The 18,916-nt window shown below is 37.2% G+C and overlaps 1 protein-coding gene across 4 annotated transcripts in view; it reads right to left on the bottom strand.

The window, feature by feature from the left end:
- The window catches only part of LOC131678404 (pseudouridylate synthase RPUSD2-like), a 711,893-nt gene that overhangs the window by 27,427 nt on the left and 665,550 nt on the right, over nt 1-18,916 (bottom strand). For all 4 annotated transcript variants that reach the window (XM_058958552.1, XM_058958551.1, XM_058958549.1 and 1 more), the window contains 3 exons: nt 8,275-8,465; nt 7,995-8,201; nt 7,689-7,915 (listed from right to left, as the gene is read on the bottom strand). In XM_058958552.1, coding sequence (XP_058814535.1) covers nt 7,689-7,915; nt 7,995-8,201; nt 8,275-8,465 — 625 coding nt within the window. The remainder of the gene's footprint in view (nt 1-7,688; nt 7,916-7,994; nt 8,202-8,274; nt 8,466-18,916) is intronic.

Here is an 18,916-nt window from a genome sequence, read left to right as displayed (position 1 = left end):
CTATTAATGGATGTTATATTAATAGAAATACGGTTCTTTCACTTAGTTTAGTATATATTTACATTTATTTCGTAATAAAGACTGTTTTGAAAATATACGTGCTACCGCCCGTTCGAAAACGTTGGTGGAAATATAAAGATAAATCGAGCTGGATCGGAAATTCAGAAAGAAATTAAGGTGGGTTACTGGTTATTACCTGATTAACAGTAAATAACACCTGGATTCTGGGGATAAGTTGAAAAATGAGACCACAGATTACAGACGTTCATTTATTCATTGTATCTTTTTACCACTCATAAACCAAATTTACGGATTAAAAATAGTTGTTTTTACAAATTTGCATCACCAACTTATAGGGTCTAGAGTATTTTTTTTCAAGGTCGAGCTAATTTCATTGTCCAAAAGAAAATCGCCGTATGTTTTTCAAAAAACTCTTCGCCAACCTGACACTTCTCACTGTATCTCAATAAAAAGTAATAAGAAGAGTAACCAGACTCCTAACGAGTAGATTTCATAAGATTGTAACACTTCTCACTTCATATTTCTGCGTTAAGAACGAAATGAAAAGGGGGGAAATATAGTTACCACTGCCTTATAAAGGGTTAAAGACTTAAACTTTTCTTTTATTTTAAAGACTTAAAATATGCAAAAAGATTTTTAATTTGAAGAGTTTTAAAAAATTAACATTGAAGAGTTTGATACTACTTCAATTTGATATTTATAAAAATCAATCGAGCCTTTCTCTTGCAATCCGGCACGACAACTGAAAAAACCTTGTTGACTTTGCGCAGTAATATCTTTAAAATATTTTTTTTTATTTTCACGAAAAAAATAGCTTTCTTATAATAAAGTTCTCAAAAATTTTAAAAATAAGTTCAGGCCTTTGACATGGAAACACTTTCTTGGCCAACGCACAAGAATTCAGTATCATTTTGACCGTTTATATGTGTGTTCAATTAAATTTGCAAATATTGAGATTAATCTCCTCAGGATTGTATTTTCGTGAATGGATTTTATGTATAGCTTACAGTATGAGCTGTTCTACTATTTTGCTTGCTTTTATATTGTGCGTTGGTAAAGTACCGTGATTCCTATTCCTCCTGTGGAAATCATATCTATCCAAATGCACGAAGCTCAAACTGGTCCTACTTCGGAGCAGCATACTGGCGTTTAGCTGTTGAAGGTGAGAATGGAACTCAATCAATTCAGTGCTGAGATCGTTTAAAAGTACGGTTAAGAAGGTTTTACTATGTGAATCCTGATCGCGTCACAGAGTGCAAAGATCTTACCGTCAAGGTTACCGAGTACACGCACAATAATAAAATCGACGTATTACTGCTCGATCTGGTACCAGATACTAAAGCGTGGTCTATAAAACATTGCGTGTCACGGTAAACTGATCTTAACTCCGTTCTTAATGAACTGAAATACAAGCTACTACCATTGCTCAGACAACGCTTTGTATGTATCAATGCCAGATACACACAAAAAGCCTACGCTGGTGTTTATAATAATAGTCCATCAATTGTAATCAAAACTAACACATAGTTTCAACACTCTGTTATACAATCAACACTCACTGTAGAGAACAACGAACTATATATTAAATTAGACTCAAACATACACTAATACAATCAATTGCATATTCTCCAATATACACTTAAAATCTCTCTTTTTTATTTTGATTATAGAGGTTTTAACCTTAGGGTTATTCGCCTCTCGTCGGCTTAGAGAAATCTCTTTTTTGAAAAATCCCTATGTGCGGGGTTAGGAATCGAACCCAGGTCAGCTGCGTACAAGGCCATCGATTTGTCTTCCGTTTGACCAATAAAAAATGACGCTCTGATATGAAAAATCTCACTCTCTTCTATCATTCAGCACGTTAACATACAAACGCTTAAGACTTTCGCAATCATCTACGCACACCAAATCCCGCAGGCTCGCAAAAATGTTTTAATATTTACTGATAAACTTGTAAACGCGGTCTCAAACAGGTACCTACAAACACCCATGTTCGCGCGCTAATGAATCGGTCACGCCGGGAAATCTCTATCTCGGTCCTAGCAGACTAGGTCCATGCCTTCAGTTGGACCAATATTTTTTAAAAAAATCCGCTGCACAACATTTTCTATGGAAACATGATTAGGACACCTCGTGATATGGGCGAATTTATTCTCTTTTAGCTTCTGAACGGTACACTAAAAATTAAGTATCAGATTCACGGTCAGCGTGATCATCCAAGAACACACGCGATTATGCGAATGGATACACAATTATAAAATCGAATTTATACATACGAGCTAACGTATACGTTAATACACGCGGCATACAAAAGTCCACGCGACATACCAATACTAACGCGATCGAGCACGGGAACTTACAAACGTCCAAGTCCTTCGCGATTATACACAAAGACGAACATGTAATCGCGATAATACACATAGACGAACACGCAATTGCAATCATTCACGCACAACTACGGCAGCTTCCGTTCCGCGACTTTAAATTCTCGATAAACTCAACAATATGGATGGATGGATGGATGGGAGCGGGCATAGCGTAGTTGGTAAATTGATTGCCTTGTACGCAGCTCACCTGGGTTCAATTCCCAACCCCGCACGGAGGGTTAGAGAATTTTCTGAAGAGATTTATCTAACCCGAAAAAAGGCGAATGACCCTAAGGTTAAAACATCGATAATCCAAATATAAAAAAAACTATGGATATTTTCTAAAAGGGGGATGTCGGAACAATATGGGTATTTTCGGAATGGAGCTAACGAGTAGACGACGGAAAGCGATGTCTCAAGACATTACACAATCCAAAATGGCGGGTTCCGGTTTAGATGAATTCTCTATAACCTCAACAATGGCCATATTTTCATAATGGGCTTAACGAGTAGATGACGGAAATCGATGTCAGAAGCCAATTTAGATGATTTCCATCATTTACTTGTCAAGTCAATTTCAAAAATACCTTTATGGTTACGGTTATAGAGAATTTCTCTCGTCCGGAAGATGCCATCTTGGTTTTCAAAATGGCGCTGAACACTCGTTTCCATCATCCACTATTCAAGCTCGATCCAAAAATACCCACATCAATCAAATATCACCATCTTGGATTTAAAAATTGTTCCAAATATCCATCTTCACCATCTACTTGTTAAGCTCGTTACAAAAATATCCCCATTGTTAAGATAATCGAGCATTTTGCTCAACCGGAAGTCGCCATCTTGGATTTTACAACGATTTCAAATATCCATTGTCGTCATTTACTTGTTAAGCCAATTCCAAAAATACCCATATTGTCAGGGTTATCGAGAACATTGTTCAACCGACAGTCGCCATCTTGGATTTCAAAAAAGTCGTCAGTCGTCCATTTTCATCATCTACTTGTTAAGCCCGTTCCAAAAATACCCATATTGTTAGGGTTAACGATAATATTGCTCAACCATCGAATTTTAATAAGAATGTGAAACGAACTTGTTTTACTAACTAAATCCCAAATAACGAACACTTTTTTACGAACTAATTCAATTTACGAACCCACGGTTTAGTTCGTAAATGGAGTAGAATGGACCAGAATTACTGATGATGATTTTTGAACAACACTAGGGGACCATTCATAAATTACATAATGCAAAAATTGCCCAAAATTGCTTACCCCATGTTAAAAATTGTCACAAATTTCTCTACCTCACCCTCACCTATTACGTAACAAATCCTTAAAAAAATTACTTCCTTCAGTAAAAACATGCAATAAATTCCCAAAAGGAAAAATTAGATTAAACTATTTTGCGTATTAAGGACACAAGACCTAACTTAAATTAAGTTTTGCTTTTTGTGTTTCGAATTCATTTCGTCCGTAACTAGCACCATCTGGGTGTCTAGTAAGACGATGTATCAAAACTAGTACCCAAATTAGCACTAGTTAGACACAAACAAATCCAAACAGTTCACACGACATATGTGAACGACGCATTCGAACTTTTGTCAAGAATCCAGAGCTTCCATATTTGTTTCTCGGGACATTACTCGGGACAAGTCAGTTGCTTTAGGCGTTCACATATGTCGGTTGAATTGTTTAGATTTTTATGGTGTTTAAATAGTGCTAATTTGGGCACTAGTTTAGATACATCACCTAACTAGATAACCAGATGGTGCTAGTTACTGATGAGATAAATACGAAATACAAAAACAGCAAAACTTAGTAAAAACATGTTACGTAACGTTCTAGTGTACTCCCACTCCTCCATATGTCAACACATGTCATAATTTGTTGTAATCCCCCCCCCCATAAAAGCGTTACGTAATTTATGATGATCCCTAGTGAAAAATAAAATTTCCATTACTAGTTTTTTCATGTTCTAATTTAACGCAGCTTTCTAGAATTATTTAAAAACATTTGATTCTTAAGATTAAAGCGAATTAATTTTTTTTAATTGCGCTATTGAACATATGTTTTCATTTTAACTACGTTTTAATGGCAAAAATAAATTCCATGTAATAGAACCTTAAACCATCGTATTCGAACCATTGCAAATATGATTTGACTATTTCATACTCTGTTAAAACCCGTTAACCCTCCGGACGTCGTGCAAATGGCCCACTGAACGAGCAGCCGCTGGTGTGCTAAGACGATTTCGTTAGATTTTCAGAGCAGCGTGCACTCAGTGCACTATCGCGACTTCTTGAAGGTTAACGGACAAAATAGAATTGGAAATCAGTGCTAAGCGGGGTGGAGCTCAAATTATTCTATGGAGTTGAAAATTACAATAGTTTTGTATTACATACTAGCGGCTGTTGTTGCAAAACGACCGAACTCATTTATGAATATTGATACGATTTCCCATTTGGTCTCAGTGTGCAACAGTTGCCCTATAAGTACATATTTAGCGAGAACTGCGCCTAGCACCTCCAAAACGAACAGCCAGCACAACCAGCGAAAATGTATACGAATACATCAGAATAATCCTTAAAAGTAAGAAGCAAAAAACGGAACATCAGGTCTTGCCGCAACGAAGATGACGTGGGTGTATACGATAAAAATGGAAATGACAGACCTAATCCTCAAAACGGCAAGCTGAAATCGTAACCTTGAGAAACATCGCCCCAAAGACTGTGAAGTGAAATTAAAAACTATTTTTTATTGTTTTACAAATGAGACAATTAAGACGCCATAAACGTTGGATTATTTCTGTTTCTAATTACTAGTTCATAAAATCTCAAAGATTGTAATTCGCCGAGCTTCTGAGACCCCTTGGCTTTTTAAGGTTGACGATCCTCCAAGTGTTTAATTACCAAAACAGCAAAAGATTCTTTTCGGTCGCAATTGATCACCATAATAACACATACAGCTGTGTTAGAATGTTTGATGAAAATATAGTTTTTAAGGAAGGTTAATGATACTAACTTAGTAGAAAGTATACTAGATTTTCTTACACAATCGTTTTTATTAAATCGTCTTGTAAGCTACTCTTCTAACATTTGTGCACTGACCAGAAAAGATTCTTCTAAATGCAATAAAGTCCATCAATATACAATATTAATTTCCACATCGGAATAAAAACATTGGTTTGCTGCTGGTTGACAAAAGTTGGGATTATTTTGTTACCTAATTCGATTTTAACTAAACAGGGCGGGAGGCACGTGCCGCAAGCACCCCTTTCTGAAGCCGCCAGTGAAAATTAGACGGAAAACATTTCAATAAATAGATTGATAAGATAAAGAATGGACGCTCGCCAATCTATTGATAATCTATAATACTTGATGAATGGAAAGTGTTATGACTAAATTCATAAGCGACTCCAACCCGATGATAAATGGTACCTTTTCGGCAAAATCTATCTAATTCGCTATTTGAATCTGGCTACGATACTGGCACAAGGCTTTCCATAGTGCTAATATTTTACAAAATTGACTCGTTGCAATCAGAATTTCATAAGTAAAAAATGTGGTCTGATCATAGGGAGCCTAGAGTCACGAAAGAATCGGCATTTATATCACACAGATTCCATTTTCAATGCCCAGGAACAATTTCTAAATTATACATTCCATTTTCTGTTGCATTTTTCTACATACCAATCCTAACGATCCTGAATATATTAATATTATTTTTCGGGCTTACCAGTACAAATTAAATCGGATGAAATGTCTGCCAAATGTGATGGTACACATAAGTCGACTTGCATCATTTTACCGAAATTCAGTATTCATCCGTCCCAAAATTTCAGTGAACACATTTCAAAGGCTATCGATTTCACTGTCATTTGAAGCTACACAACATTCTTTGTTCAACTGGATAAAAATCTTTCACATTCGAAGTATGTTACTAACTTCAAATTAATTCCCTAAACTGTATCTGTCAGCAAACTACTGTGGCCATTTCGGGTACATTTATTCTTCAGGCGGACTATTGCGACTCCAAAGGTATAAAATTTAGATAAGTTCCTATCGAATCAATGCACTACTCTTGGCAAATAATATAGACAGTTTCTCCCCTTAAACCGAAACAATCCGCTAACCAGAAGCTGTGCTGTGCTTGTCAGAACGTTTCCCACTCGACACTTGAACACGTTTCCGCGGATAACCGCAGGGTCACTGCGGAATGATAATTACCAAAACTAATTCGGTCTCAACGAGGCAACCGCTTGCCACCGCTTTCCGGGAGAGCTGTCCAGTGGCACTGTAAGTGGATACGTTGCGGCTAGTTTTGTTTGCCAATCGACTAATTAGCTTTCGATAATGTTATGCAAATGGAAGTGGTGAATAAACTGAAAATGTCCTGTGGATGCAAGTGCCATTACCGGTGTTAGTTGCTAATGCCATAGTAATGGTATGAATCCTTAAACCGAGAATTTTCACCTCGCTGCATATTACAACAAACTACGTTTCCAACTGTATGTAACAAATTACCTCCCACATTACACTTCAAACCCAACACGAATTTCAGTTATTCATCGTACAGGTGTGAATGGAATTAATATTCATTGTTCAGTGCGTCGCAGACAGGCAACACGATCGCATCGCATCGCATCGCCCCTTTGACCCTTGTCCGAATGTCCGTGTCTGTCCCGGAAGTGGCATGCAATCGCAATGAGCAAAACTGTCTGCTTATGCAGAACCTATTATAAATTGTAATTAAATTTCTGGAATAACATCAACTATCTGCTGGAGAGTTTTTCAACCCCTTTCCGACGACTGCTTGGCTGGCAGTGTTTGCGAGTGCACCGGTTCGACTCAAACCCGGTGACTATTGTACAAGAGCGAGATGCATCCAGCCAGCCTGCGTGAATGTGTTTGCCACAGGCAAACGATGCAAATAGTACAGCAAGTACTACTCCGTCGAGAGACACTTTTCATATCTAAAACAACATAAGGACTCGTTGCGGTGTATAAGCACTGTTGTTTCATCGCAAACTGCCTTTCCAGTTTTGTTGAGAAGCAGCGTGGTGTGCGGGCATGCAACAGACCCCTTTGGCAGAAATTTACATGACACACGAAAGACCGGGGCGGGATGCTCTCGGGATGCACAGAATGTTTCTTTACTTTGGGAAACCTATTGGCCTGTATGGAGACGGCGATACTTTGTGCAAATCGCATGATCAACCCGAAATGGGTAAATGAGAAACGATTGCAGCAAAAAGCAACAACCAGAACAAATGGGGTAGCCAAATTAAATATTTAATTACCTTTTGTGACTGCAGTCTGTTGCTGAGAGCGACGGAACTGTTGTTGTTGCTGTTGCTGCTACCGGTGTTTGCACTTCCGACGACGTTCAACGCGTTAGGCGCCAGCATCGAGGCACACATGTTTTCGTTCGGACTCTCGCTGCCTAGAGAAACCGGCCGGGGACTTTCCGAGCAGGGGGAAGCTTCCCGAGATACGCTCTCCGAGTCATCGTCACTCAAAATTGGTCCTTGGGGGTTACAGCAAATGGAAAGGAGAAATAAAGTAAACATTTGCACGGTTGGAACTTGCGATAGCACTTATCATACCTTTTCCATCGTCCAAGTCATTTTTCATCGGTTTGAACATCGACAGCTCCGAGTCACCATCAATTCCTAGCCAATTTTCCGCGTTGTGAATGTTGATTAGATCTTTCACCAGCTGTTCGTCACTTTTCCCGCCGATGTCGCCACCCCGTCCCTTGACCGGTCCGAACACTTCATGATTATACAACGGGTCGTTCACGACCGGAAAGCCTGTGGGTAAAATAATCCATCGTCAACGTTGCATTTTCCAGGGATAATCACCACGACCACGACGAGAACCTACCGAGATACTGCAGATGCACACGGATCTGGTGCATCCGGCCGGTTCGAGGCTTGCACTGCACTACACTGCTCGTGCCGTTGTAGCCCAGCTTCTGGAAGTAGGTGGTGCACTCCTTGCCCTTGGGCGATACCTTGCAGACGCCGATTTTATAGCTGACCACTTCGATCGGTTCTTTACATTCGATGATGCCGCTGGAAGGGGAGGGAGAAGGAAAGGAAAATCAATCGATGTTCGTGTTGCTTAGTACATGCGGTGTAATTCAATCAGATGCAATGGTGAATATTATGGTTTTGAAGAAAATAACTGTATAATCAATAAAGTTTAATTTTTTTCAATTTTTCACGAGTTTCGAGTAATTTTTGGTAAACCTTGAATTATTTTTGAAGTTGGCTTTAAAAATTAGTAGGCTAAGCAATATTATTGAAATTTTAATTACTACGCTTGGTAATACAATGACGCGATTTGTCAGCCCCATGGTGTAATTTAGTATATTTGGATTTCAAAATGGCGTTAATCGTCAATTTATGGTGTCTACTGACAAACCTCTTTCAAATGATGATTCTCCATATTTTCTGGTAATCGGAAGTTGTCATGTTGGAATTCAAAATGGCATAAATCTTCAATTTCCGTTATTTACTGGTTTTCAAATGACACCCATATTGGTGATAGTTATCCACACATATCCACAATGGCATTTATCATCAATTTCCGATGTCTACTATCCGCCACCTCCCAAATGACATCTATATTGATGATGATTTTCATAGTTTTGTGGTAACCGGAAGATGTCATTGTGGCGTCAATAAACAGTTTCCGTTACCTACTGATTCATACTGATCTAATATCTCACGATTTTTAGGGCCTCGAAAAATTTACTGAAATTTCCTCTCTCACAATTCCGAATGAGAAATCTTACTAACGCCTGTTATGAATCTATGTATTATTTTTTTATAACTTGCACTAGTTAATATTTGATCCACTTTAGTCTAAGGTTGTGTGAATACGCCATTTATGACCTAACAGTATATTTTAACCCACTTTTGCGTTGAACAAAATTTTAACCCATTCTTGCTCTCAGTCTCTCACATAACTCGCTCTATACAAATTGTAGATACTCGCTATTGATCTGTACGATCACGAGTTGTAGGTTGTTAAATGAGACAGACTATCGAGTGCTCTGTATGTTTGAGAGAAAAACTGCGCAAAGTACACACATGAGCTACGAGTTATACTAAGTATATAAACATATATTGGAAGGCTGATAGAGAACGGCAGACTACAGGTGGCATGTAGCGCAAATGGCGAAAGAGCGAGCCAGCTGAAGTTATAATCAGCGGATATGGTGGTCAAGTCGACCTTCCATATACTGAAGAAATGAAATTGAAACCAATAAATTTTTGTTTAATGCGATTAAAAATCAATTTTTTTTTAAATATAGCTTCTGTGTTCATAATTTTTCATCCCATTCTTCTCTCTCTGCGGACAAACGTGCACAATTCTTACACTTCTATCCCTCTTCCCAAAATATCGGCTTGGACTTTTTTGAACTGCGTTAAAAAGCATTTTAAAGACGAGACCATTTTGATAATTCTTTTCATTTCTATAATAGAATGGTAGATGTTTAAGTTATTTAATGTTTCTTAAACTAAACATTAATAAATCCTTCATACTCATTGGAATAGCAAGCATTTTGTTTGCTACTTTAAATATATATAGTGATATCTCGATTATATCAGGCTTGGTTTGTTTTTAGCGCGATAACCAAAAAAGCTAAACAAAAGTCAACTGAAAATGAAGATGTAACTGGTTGGTCAAAAGGGATAAAAAATAACGCCCAGTCATTTAGAAATATCATAGGTAATGTAATGATGAAGACAGAAATTTTTCAGATGCAGTAATTTTCGATGCGTTGAAGTATAAAGTATTATTAATTTCAGCAGTCCATTAGTTCAATTGAACTGTCATAGGAACATAACATCGTTTGAAGAGTTATTCATCACATCTTTCCATTCTTCAATATCGGGCAATTTACTGTGTTCTTGTGTGGATTATAAGCCTTCTAATTAGCAGGTTGGCATAATTGATATGTTTGTACCATACTCCATTCTTTATTTTACCGTCGAGTATTGAGCACTATTTTCTCTCAACCACTCAAGAGCTCGAAACCCCATTAGCGATTTTTACAGGGCAAGTTTTGAGCGCGTTAGTAGGCTACGGAACTTCGTTATGATAGTTCTCGTTATGATAATTTACGTCTTTCGTGATCAGGAATATGAATATATTGGCTCGAATGGTATGCTCCTCATGTTATTAGGAGATGTCGTCACATCATTTCCATGATGCGAAGGGAAAGGTGGGTTAAAAAAAGGAACGTAATGGAAAATGACAACACAATACAATCACAATACAAAACAATAAATAGCCTAGAATTTTCACCCAAATGAATAATGAACCCTACTGATAAAGCCTATCGCTCTTCACCACACTGGGTTAGGAACAATAGCATATCCCTGAGTTTTAGCTCCCTGTATATAGGTTCATCTATGTGTGGACAACTAAAAATCCGAATTCGCCATTACATTACTGCAGGATAGTTACATAACAAAGTTCCATTTTCGGACTCACAAATATAACACGAATAATATTCAGCACTCTGAATAGCCATGTGATAATTGAGTTTGCAATGTTCGGCCAGTGGCTTGACTAGAATACTGCAGTGGTGCTTGGAAAAAATGCAACAAATTCTACATGTGAGTCTAAGGTCACTGGAAGAAAGTATATACTTATACCAAGTAACCCTTTTAGGTTGCAGACTTGAGTGGCTAGTAGCCCGTTCTTTTGGGTTACTGTTTCAAAACCTAATAACCTTAATACGGTATGCACAACAAAGCGATTCTTATTTCAGAAACACATATCGTGGTTTTATGTTTAAGAGTGCGTCTAGAGCAGTAGTAGGTGTTCTCGAGAACGCAAAAGTCATCCCCATCAAGACCTTCCTCTGAAGATGGTTTAAATTTGATTGGATTGTCGAAACTTCTCTCTTCTGCTTCCACACAAGGCACCCGTATGCCAGTATCCGAGCAGAAGAAAATAACTTCAGAATACTAAATTCGGGTATACTGTACCCAATACTTGAACACCACAATAAGGTATTGAGGAGCCTTGCATTAGAGGTAAAATACCTGAAATAATAATTGAGACATGTACTAGGAATAACTAGTTGATAATGAAACGAGTTATTATAATACCTGAATAATAACAAAACCTTTTCAACCTTCCAATAACAAAATCCACTGTATGGAGGTATTCACTAAGGTATTGATTTGGTATTTGTAAAAATCACTGGAATACATCAATAATACCAAAATAAAGTATACCTCATTGAAGTATTAAGCAGGCATTGAAAAATGTTTCTTCAATACCTGCTTAACACCTCAATGAGGTATTAATAATCAATTAATACCAGGTTTTGGTATGATACCAGAAAGTAGTATACTCGGATTATTGGCCAGTTATTTTCTCCTGGTCGGGTATTGGTGTAACAATTGTCCACTGAATGTAATTGGGTTTGAGTTCACAAGATTTGCCGAAAGCCAGACTACATTGACCGAAGGTCATGCAAGCTTTCTTGATTCTGAAATCGATGTGAGCTGACCAGTTTAGTATTGAGTCAAGAAAAACCCCAACGTACTTAACGTGATCTGCGACAAACATTTCAGAGTCGAACTGCAATAGACGAGCTCCGGTTGTAAACTTTCGTTGCGTGAAAGGCACCGCTGATGTTTTATTGGGATTAATATCCAATTGTTTTATTGGGATTAACATCCAATTGGGATTGGTCCAATTGGGATTAGTCCATTGCTCAACAATAGTGTTAATGCAAGTACCGGGGATCGTTGTATGATAATCATCGGCGAAACCATATGTCGGAAACCTAAGCTTATCAAGTTTTCTCAACAAACCATCGGTGACAAGGTTTCATAGAAGTGGTGACAACACATCAACTTGAGGACATCCGTAGACACTCAGTTTCCCTATCTCTACTTGTCTCAACGATTAGCACAAATGTCGCTTGCTCAGCATTGCGTGTATCCAGTTCGTGATATATAAAGGTACTCTATGACTTCGACCTGTTTTATAAATGGATTCTAAAGACACGTTGTCAAAAGCATCTTCATTATCAAGAAAAATTCCAAAGATTGATTGCCTTTGCGAAAAAGTTTCCTCAATGTTGTATGCAACATTGTGTAACAGGGTGGTAGTAGAATTCCCCTGATGATATGCATGATGAATTGCATGCAGCTGGTCCTAGCACAAGCTAACATCCCAAATGTAGTGGTCGATTAAACGTTCCACTGGAACGAAAAGGAAGGAGGTCAGACTGATCGGTCTAAAGCTAATTATACAATTATTTTCCGCCACGCTAATGGAATGTATCCTGTTGCAAGACTACAAGTAAGAACTTTTTTCAAAATATGCTTGAAGCGCTCATATCCTCTTTGAAGAAGAACTGGAATGATTCTCTCTTTTCCCGGAGACTTATACGGAGCGAAACATTCGATCGCCATTTGATCGATTCGGTTGTCACAATTCTACAAGCAAATTCCCAAGAATCAGAACAACCTGAAAAGAGCCCAGGGTCAGTTGTCAGTAATGGCTCCATACAGACTGAAAAGTACGTATTAAAAATACAGTCGAGTACTACATCTTCTTCGGATGAGTATTCGCCGTTAGCAGTTCTAATCGAACTGAAATGACAACCTTTCGATTCCGAAAATGACTTACTCGTTGAGACTAGAGACAATTGTGCCGATGCTTTTCCAACTACTTCGCCCAGAGGATCGAATAGCATTTTTGTAGGTTTTACAAGTCAACTTAAATGCCACCGACCAGTTACTGCATTCCACGCTCTTCTACATAACTTTTTGAGTCGAACGAGTTCGGAATTACACCAACAGAAGCAAGTATACCTCGAAGCGGACAAGCCTCTTGGTGCGCTGCTACTATGAGTGAGTTTGTGTTGTCCACGACTACTGTCAGAGTAGAGAGTTACATCTAACATCTCTTCCCAGCCAGATCGATCTTACTGAATGCATTGGATCCAGAATGCAAAGGTTCTCGAATTGCTGATCTATTGATTAGTTCCGCGATACATCAAATTTATAAATTTCAGGTTTTTCAATTCTTTGACTACTTTGACTACTAGTATTTCTTGCTTCTTTGATCTCTGCATCTTGAAAATTTCATTTGACCAACTAAGTACTGGGATGAATGAATTCTTGATTTTATGATTTCTTTGTTTCTAGACCCCAACTTACCATGATTCGCAGATTTCTGGTTTCGTATTTTCCGAGAAATATAAACTGTATGCCAAATAAGTTTGTACAGTAGGATTCCATTTTTTGGCAACAATTTTATTTTTTTCAGTGGCCAAAACCGAAACCGTACCAAACCTTATTGAACATTATTTTTAAAGTTTAGATTATCAATTTACGATTTCAAACATGTTTCAAGGATTTTTAATCATATGTGAAATGGAATGAGACGAAAGAAAAAATAAGCAAATTCAATTCCATTCTTCTTCATGTTTTTATCAAATTCAGACGTCGTACGGTGGGGCAGAATGCTACTTTCTACGCTCAAAACCTCTTGCGCCTTGGGTATATATCGTGGAGGATGGAGTCTTTAGCAAAGTATCTTAGATGGAAATGATAATTATTTTTACAACTTAGGTTTTGATCTAGTAAATAGAAACTGATCTAGATCAGTTCTATCTTTTGACAGAGGCGTTCTATCAAAAAAGTTTCTTCGGCAAAGTTGCTTGTTTGATATTTTTAACACATGTACTGAAGACATATATACTTTTAACTTATGTAGATGGCGCTACATGACATTTAAAAAAATACTCGAGAAAATGAAGAGAATTAAAAAATACTCGAGAGAATGAATTGTTATGAAAAATATATCTATAAATAAACATTTTATTTCTAAATCTTCGAAAATATACTATAATAAAAAAGCTTCAAAATGTGATAAATGTTATCATGACTTTCGCTTCTGGGATTGTTATCTTTTCTTTCGTGAATATTAACCCATTATTGCCCAACCTACTATATATAGTAGGTGCTAAGAATAACTCCTATTAATCAATTAATAACGCAGAACAGGCATTATCAACGAGTGAATATTGTTTATATACTCTTGCAGAATATGTTTAGAGAAGTTAGAGTGGTTAAACCGGTGTTTATGTTTTGTTTTTAATCAATTTTCCCTCAAGGGGTTACACATTTTGTTAGGATGAAAAAATCGAATTTTTGTAAATTAGATATTCTGAAACTACATACGCCGAGGAAAATTTTCTCAAAGTTTCATTAGGATCGGAGTACTACAACTTGAGTTACAGCTATTCATAGACCACTACCCATTGACCACTCGTAGACGGTGCGTAGTGTTTGATTTGCTAGATCGTTGACTCGGTGCACCGACAGTAAAACTCGATTATCTTGGAGTTATATTTTGTTGAAAAGTTCATCCGCGGCGATCACGATATCTCAGGAACCGATTACCCGATCAATCTTAAATTTTCACTGTTTGTTCTTTATTATATCAGCTACTTTGAGTACAAACATAATTTTACTAGAATGACCACATCATTTTTCTTTGATCGGAAAACACAACTTGTGATGCGCGTGAAAAATAAGTTGGGCAATAATGGGTTAATGAACAATTTCGTTTAAAAAACATAGCTCTTTTAAAAAATAAATAAATTTTGTTCTCGATAACTAACCAGTCGTCGATCTTCCAGATTGAATTGATAGATTAAAAATCAAATTGCAATGTTTCACGATAGTTAGGTTTGAAGAAAACTATTTTTGTTGTAAAAATCACTTGCAACTGTCCAAACAAAAGGGATTGAAACATCAGTGCTACGGTGAAAATGTGCTCCAATAAAAGTTCCAAAAATCTCTAGAACAATGCATTTGCGAGAAATTAACACATCAAAAGATAATATAAGCAACCCTATTTTTCAAGAATTACCTTTCCTCAAATCTTTAAAAAAAATCATAACAAATTAACCGCTATAGATAGCCTTGTTTATTCAGCAAACTTGCTTCAATTAATTTGTGTTACTACATTGTAGGGTATTGCGCAGGTAAACTTCACACATCGAAACAGTCGATACTTTGAAAACCGCAACCACAAGGACCACCCTAATTCCATTCATTTGAAAAAAATCGCCAAAAAAAACTAACAAATTTGCCATCATCGTAAAGCTAAACAAAACTATTTGGGGGCCATCAGTTTTGTATTCCTAAATACGGCTTTGGGACGCACATGGTCAGCTTTCGATATGTACTGAAAATTTAGTGCCAAGTTTTGTATTGACGTCGAAATAATCCAAAGAGAAAGAAGCTCGTAATGTTGCTAAGGTTCTATTGACAATTTTCTCCGGAATTAGTCTTATTATGCAGTGTAGCGCATTCCTCTCTTCTTGACTCTTAAAGTGCACAGGCTCTGAGTCTTGCTATAAAAATTGATTACGTCAGACATTAGTTACACCGTTGCCAGTTCTATTATACATAAATAATTTCTATACTTATTGTGATCATTAAACACGACACGTATAGTGTAAAATATATTTAACCCTCAAATGCATAACACTGTTTTAAAACTACATTGCGAAAAACATCTTAAAATTATCACAGTAATGTATTGAAACTATGAGACAATTTTAACAAAATTTAAAAAAAAGATTTGCCCCTTTGAGGGTTAATATGACTCCCATGTTTGGAAATAAAGTCAAATGTGATGTCAATTGATACAAAAAATATCTGTTGCACATTTTTAAAAGACTTATTATGTACAACAAGAATGTGGCCAAAAACGGAACCCATTTGTTGTTAAAATCGGAGTGTGCCGAAATGGGAGCATACCAAAAACGGAACGTGCCAAAAACGGAATATTACTGTATATGAAAATATATAAAAAATTAAATAACTTTATCCGGTAACCTTCAATCAATATGTTACCTTCAACAAAGCTGTTTGTAAGAAAATAAGCTAGGCGCTTTGAGGTATATAGAGTAAATGTGTTTTTTTTTGAATTTCATGTTTATTTTCTTATTTGGCATATATATTACCGTAGAAACTTGAAAACTCTTTTGAGTGAACTAGCCCTGTCAGAAAAAGCTCATATTTGGCATATGATTTGTGGAGTAAATTGCCATTTAAATTAGCTGTGTTCCGAAGGAAGCTACCAGTCCAATAATTATACCTAGTTAGATCTAATGATTCTTGGAATTTCTTCGCTGTGAGAAAAAATTCAAAAATCCACTGAGACTGACAATAAAAATATAGATAAGAGTCTCCAATAAATCAATCCCATTTGAGTTCTATAGAATCAATATTTTCAACAATGCTATATATTACCTTGGTGGGAAAATTTAGCTTCAAAATATTGTTTAAAACCGTCTTTGCGCCAGAAGAGCAGCCTTTAAATATATTATTTATGGAAGTTGCGATTCGACTTTGTCTCATCAAAATCCGACACTAACTTATTGACAGGACTAAGCTTGCGCCGGATTGACGCTAGCTCCAAAAAACGAAAACAATATTTGTGTTTCTGGCCAAACTCCTAGTCCTACGTGGTGTCCCGCTAGAAGAGTTCTGATTAAGCTGATGAGAATTAATGAAATCGAAACTTGGTTTAGCGTAGCAAACCAATGCAATGTGCACTATGCTATATTTGTCCTTAGTGGAGAAAATTTAGATAAAAACGATGTTTTCTCCACTGTAGTTGTCTTTGCATGGGATAACTAAATTAATTTGCTCAGAAACAGTGTTTTTATTTTTTGGAGCTAGCGTCAATCCAGAGCTAGCTTAGTTCTGTCACTAAGTTAGTGTCGGATTCTGATAACGAATTTATTTTTTTCAAGCTGCACTTAGACCATCAATATATTAACCAATGTTTAGCGTATTGACATTATTCCTGGTCGTGTGTAGGGCAGTCGAACATAGTTAGGCATCACTTTAGAAAAAAATTCTTATCAAAAGAATATTTTCAGAAAAAGAAGCTGCCTTGGCTCAATTCTTATTTGGCATATATTTTTACAAATTTTCTGTTGCAAGTTCAATCTTTTATAAAAGGATAATTATATGATATTTTAAAATTACTACAAGCTTATTTGATGGAATGCTTTCATGGCAACGAAAGTAAGAATACAAACAACACGTAATTAGATAATCGATTTCAGACTAAATGTCTAAACCTCAACAAATGTGTTACAAAATTCATGAAAAAACAAACATCTATCCATAAATCAACCACCCGCACGTTTACAATAAATCTAATCTGCTTTTCTATCCGGTGACATGTTGAAACAACACATGGCAAATATTATATGAACGTTCAAAGTATCACCGATGACCCCCTTCGTTTGCATCCACGCAGTTCAATGGGAAATCAAGGGCCAAACATCCTGCAAAATGTCCCATGTATAGACAAACCTTATCACTTCATCTCATCAAACAGACTATCCTAGCACAACATCAAACATTTCTCGGCGCCATAACGAGACCTTAATGCACGGCTACTCCTATTCCTCCTCCTCCCGACTATCCGAGCCCTAACCGAGAATCTTGCCGTTATGCAATTTGTGTCTAATTGGATCCATCGGATCCGAACCCAAATGCCCCATTTACCCAGGTCCCGGGTCAAGACATGTCAAAGGAAGGAAGCCTTTGTACGAAGATAACCTATACAAACAACCATCGTCAGCAACAAGCCGAGCAAAGGCACCCGGAGCAGATTCAATCCCGGGATCAATTTCCATCCAGCCTGACTACCATCAGCTAGCTAGAAACACAAAGAAGCAAAAAAGTCAACGCCCCCCGGAGGGCAGACGTTCTTTTCCGCAACCGAAGGAGCACTGTATGCCATTCACGCACAATAACGAGATGCCCCGTCTGCCTTAGCAGTAAGAAACCCATGTCTGGGAAAAGCCCCATGCAGCTACTCTATAGAAGGCAAAGAATGAGGAAAAATCTATTGCAACCCTGCGTACACCCATCAGATACATCCATCTATTCGTTGTCAGATGCGAGGTGGGTTCAATTAAAAGCAACATGTATTGGATTTTTATCGGGTAATTAAATTACTCATGGTGCAGACCCAATTTGGCACATATCCTCGCAACGGACGCGTTCCTGATTGCTTCCTACCATGATGGTGTACGTCGAAAAATCTCTTTTCAGGACAGCACCCATTTGCACCAGGAATGTTTGGTTAATGAGGAGACATGTTTTCCGTAGGCACAAGGGTGAATGGTCTCAGAGGATACATAATGTAACGATAATAATAAACGCTGTCTTAATTTGACAATGAAATTAGATAATTTGGTTGGTACCGGAAATGCTTCGGGCGTAGTAAGGAGCAAAACGGAACTGGAAGCTTTTGGTCCCAGTGTTTGCCATGGCACAGCATCCTAGTCTAATGGTGTTACCGAAATCTAAGATGTTTTCGGTTTGTTTTAAATTTAACAAGGGTTTCGGTTTCTAATGATTGTATGTTACGTTTTCTTAAATGAGCTCATTAGTCATTTGCCGAATTTGAAAGTTAAATATCATTTGAACAGAAAAGTAGT

The sequence above is a fragment of the Topomyia yanbarensis genome, chromosome 2 (genome assembly GCF_030247195.1).
Source record: "Topomyia yanbarensis strain Yona2022 chromosome 2, ASM3024719v1, whole genome shotgun sequence".
Taxonomy (NCBI): Eukaryota; Metazoa; Arthropoda; class Insecta; order Diptera; family Culicidae; genus Topomyia; species Topomyia yanbarensis.
The sequence above is the reverse complement of the archived record's forward strand: the minus strand, read 5'-3'. Positions and strand labels throughout refer to the sequence as shown.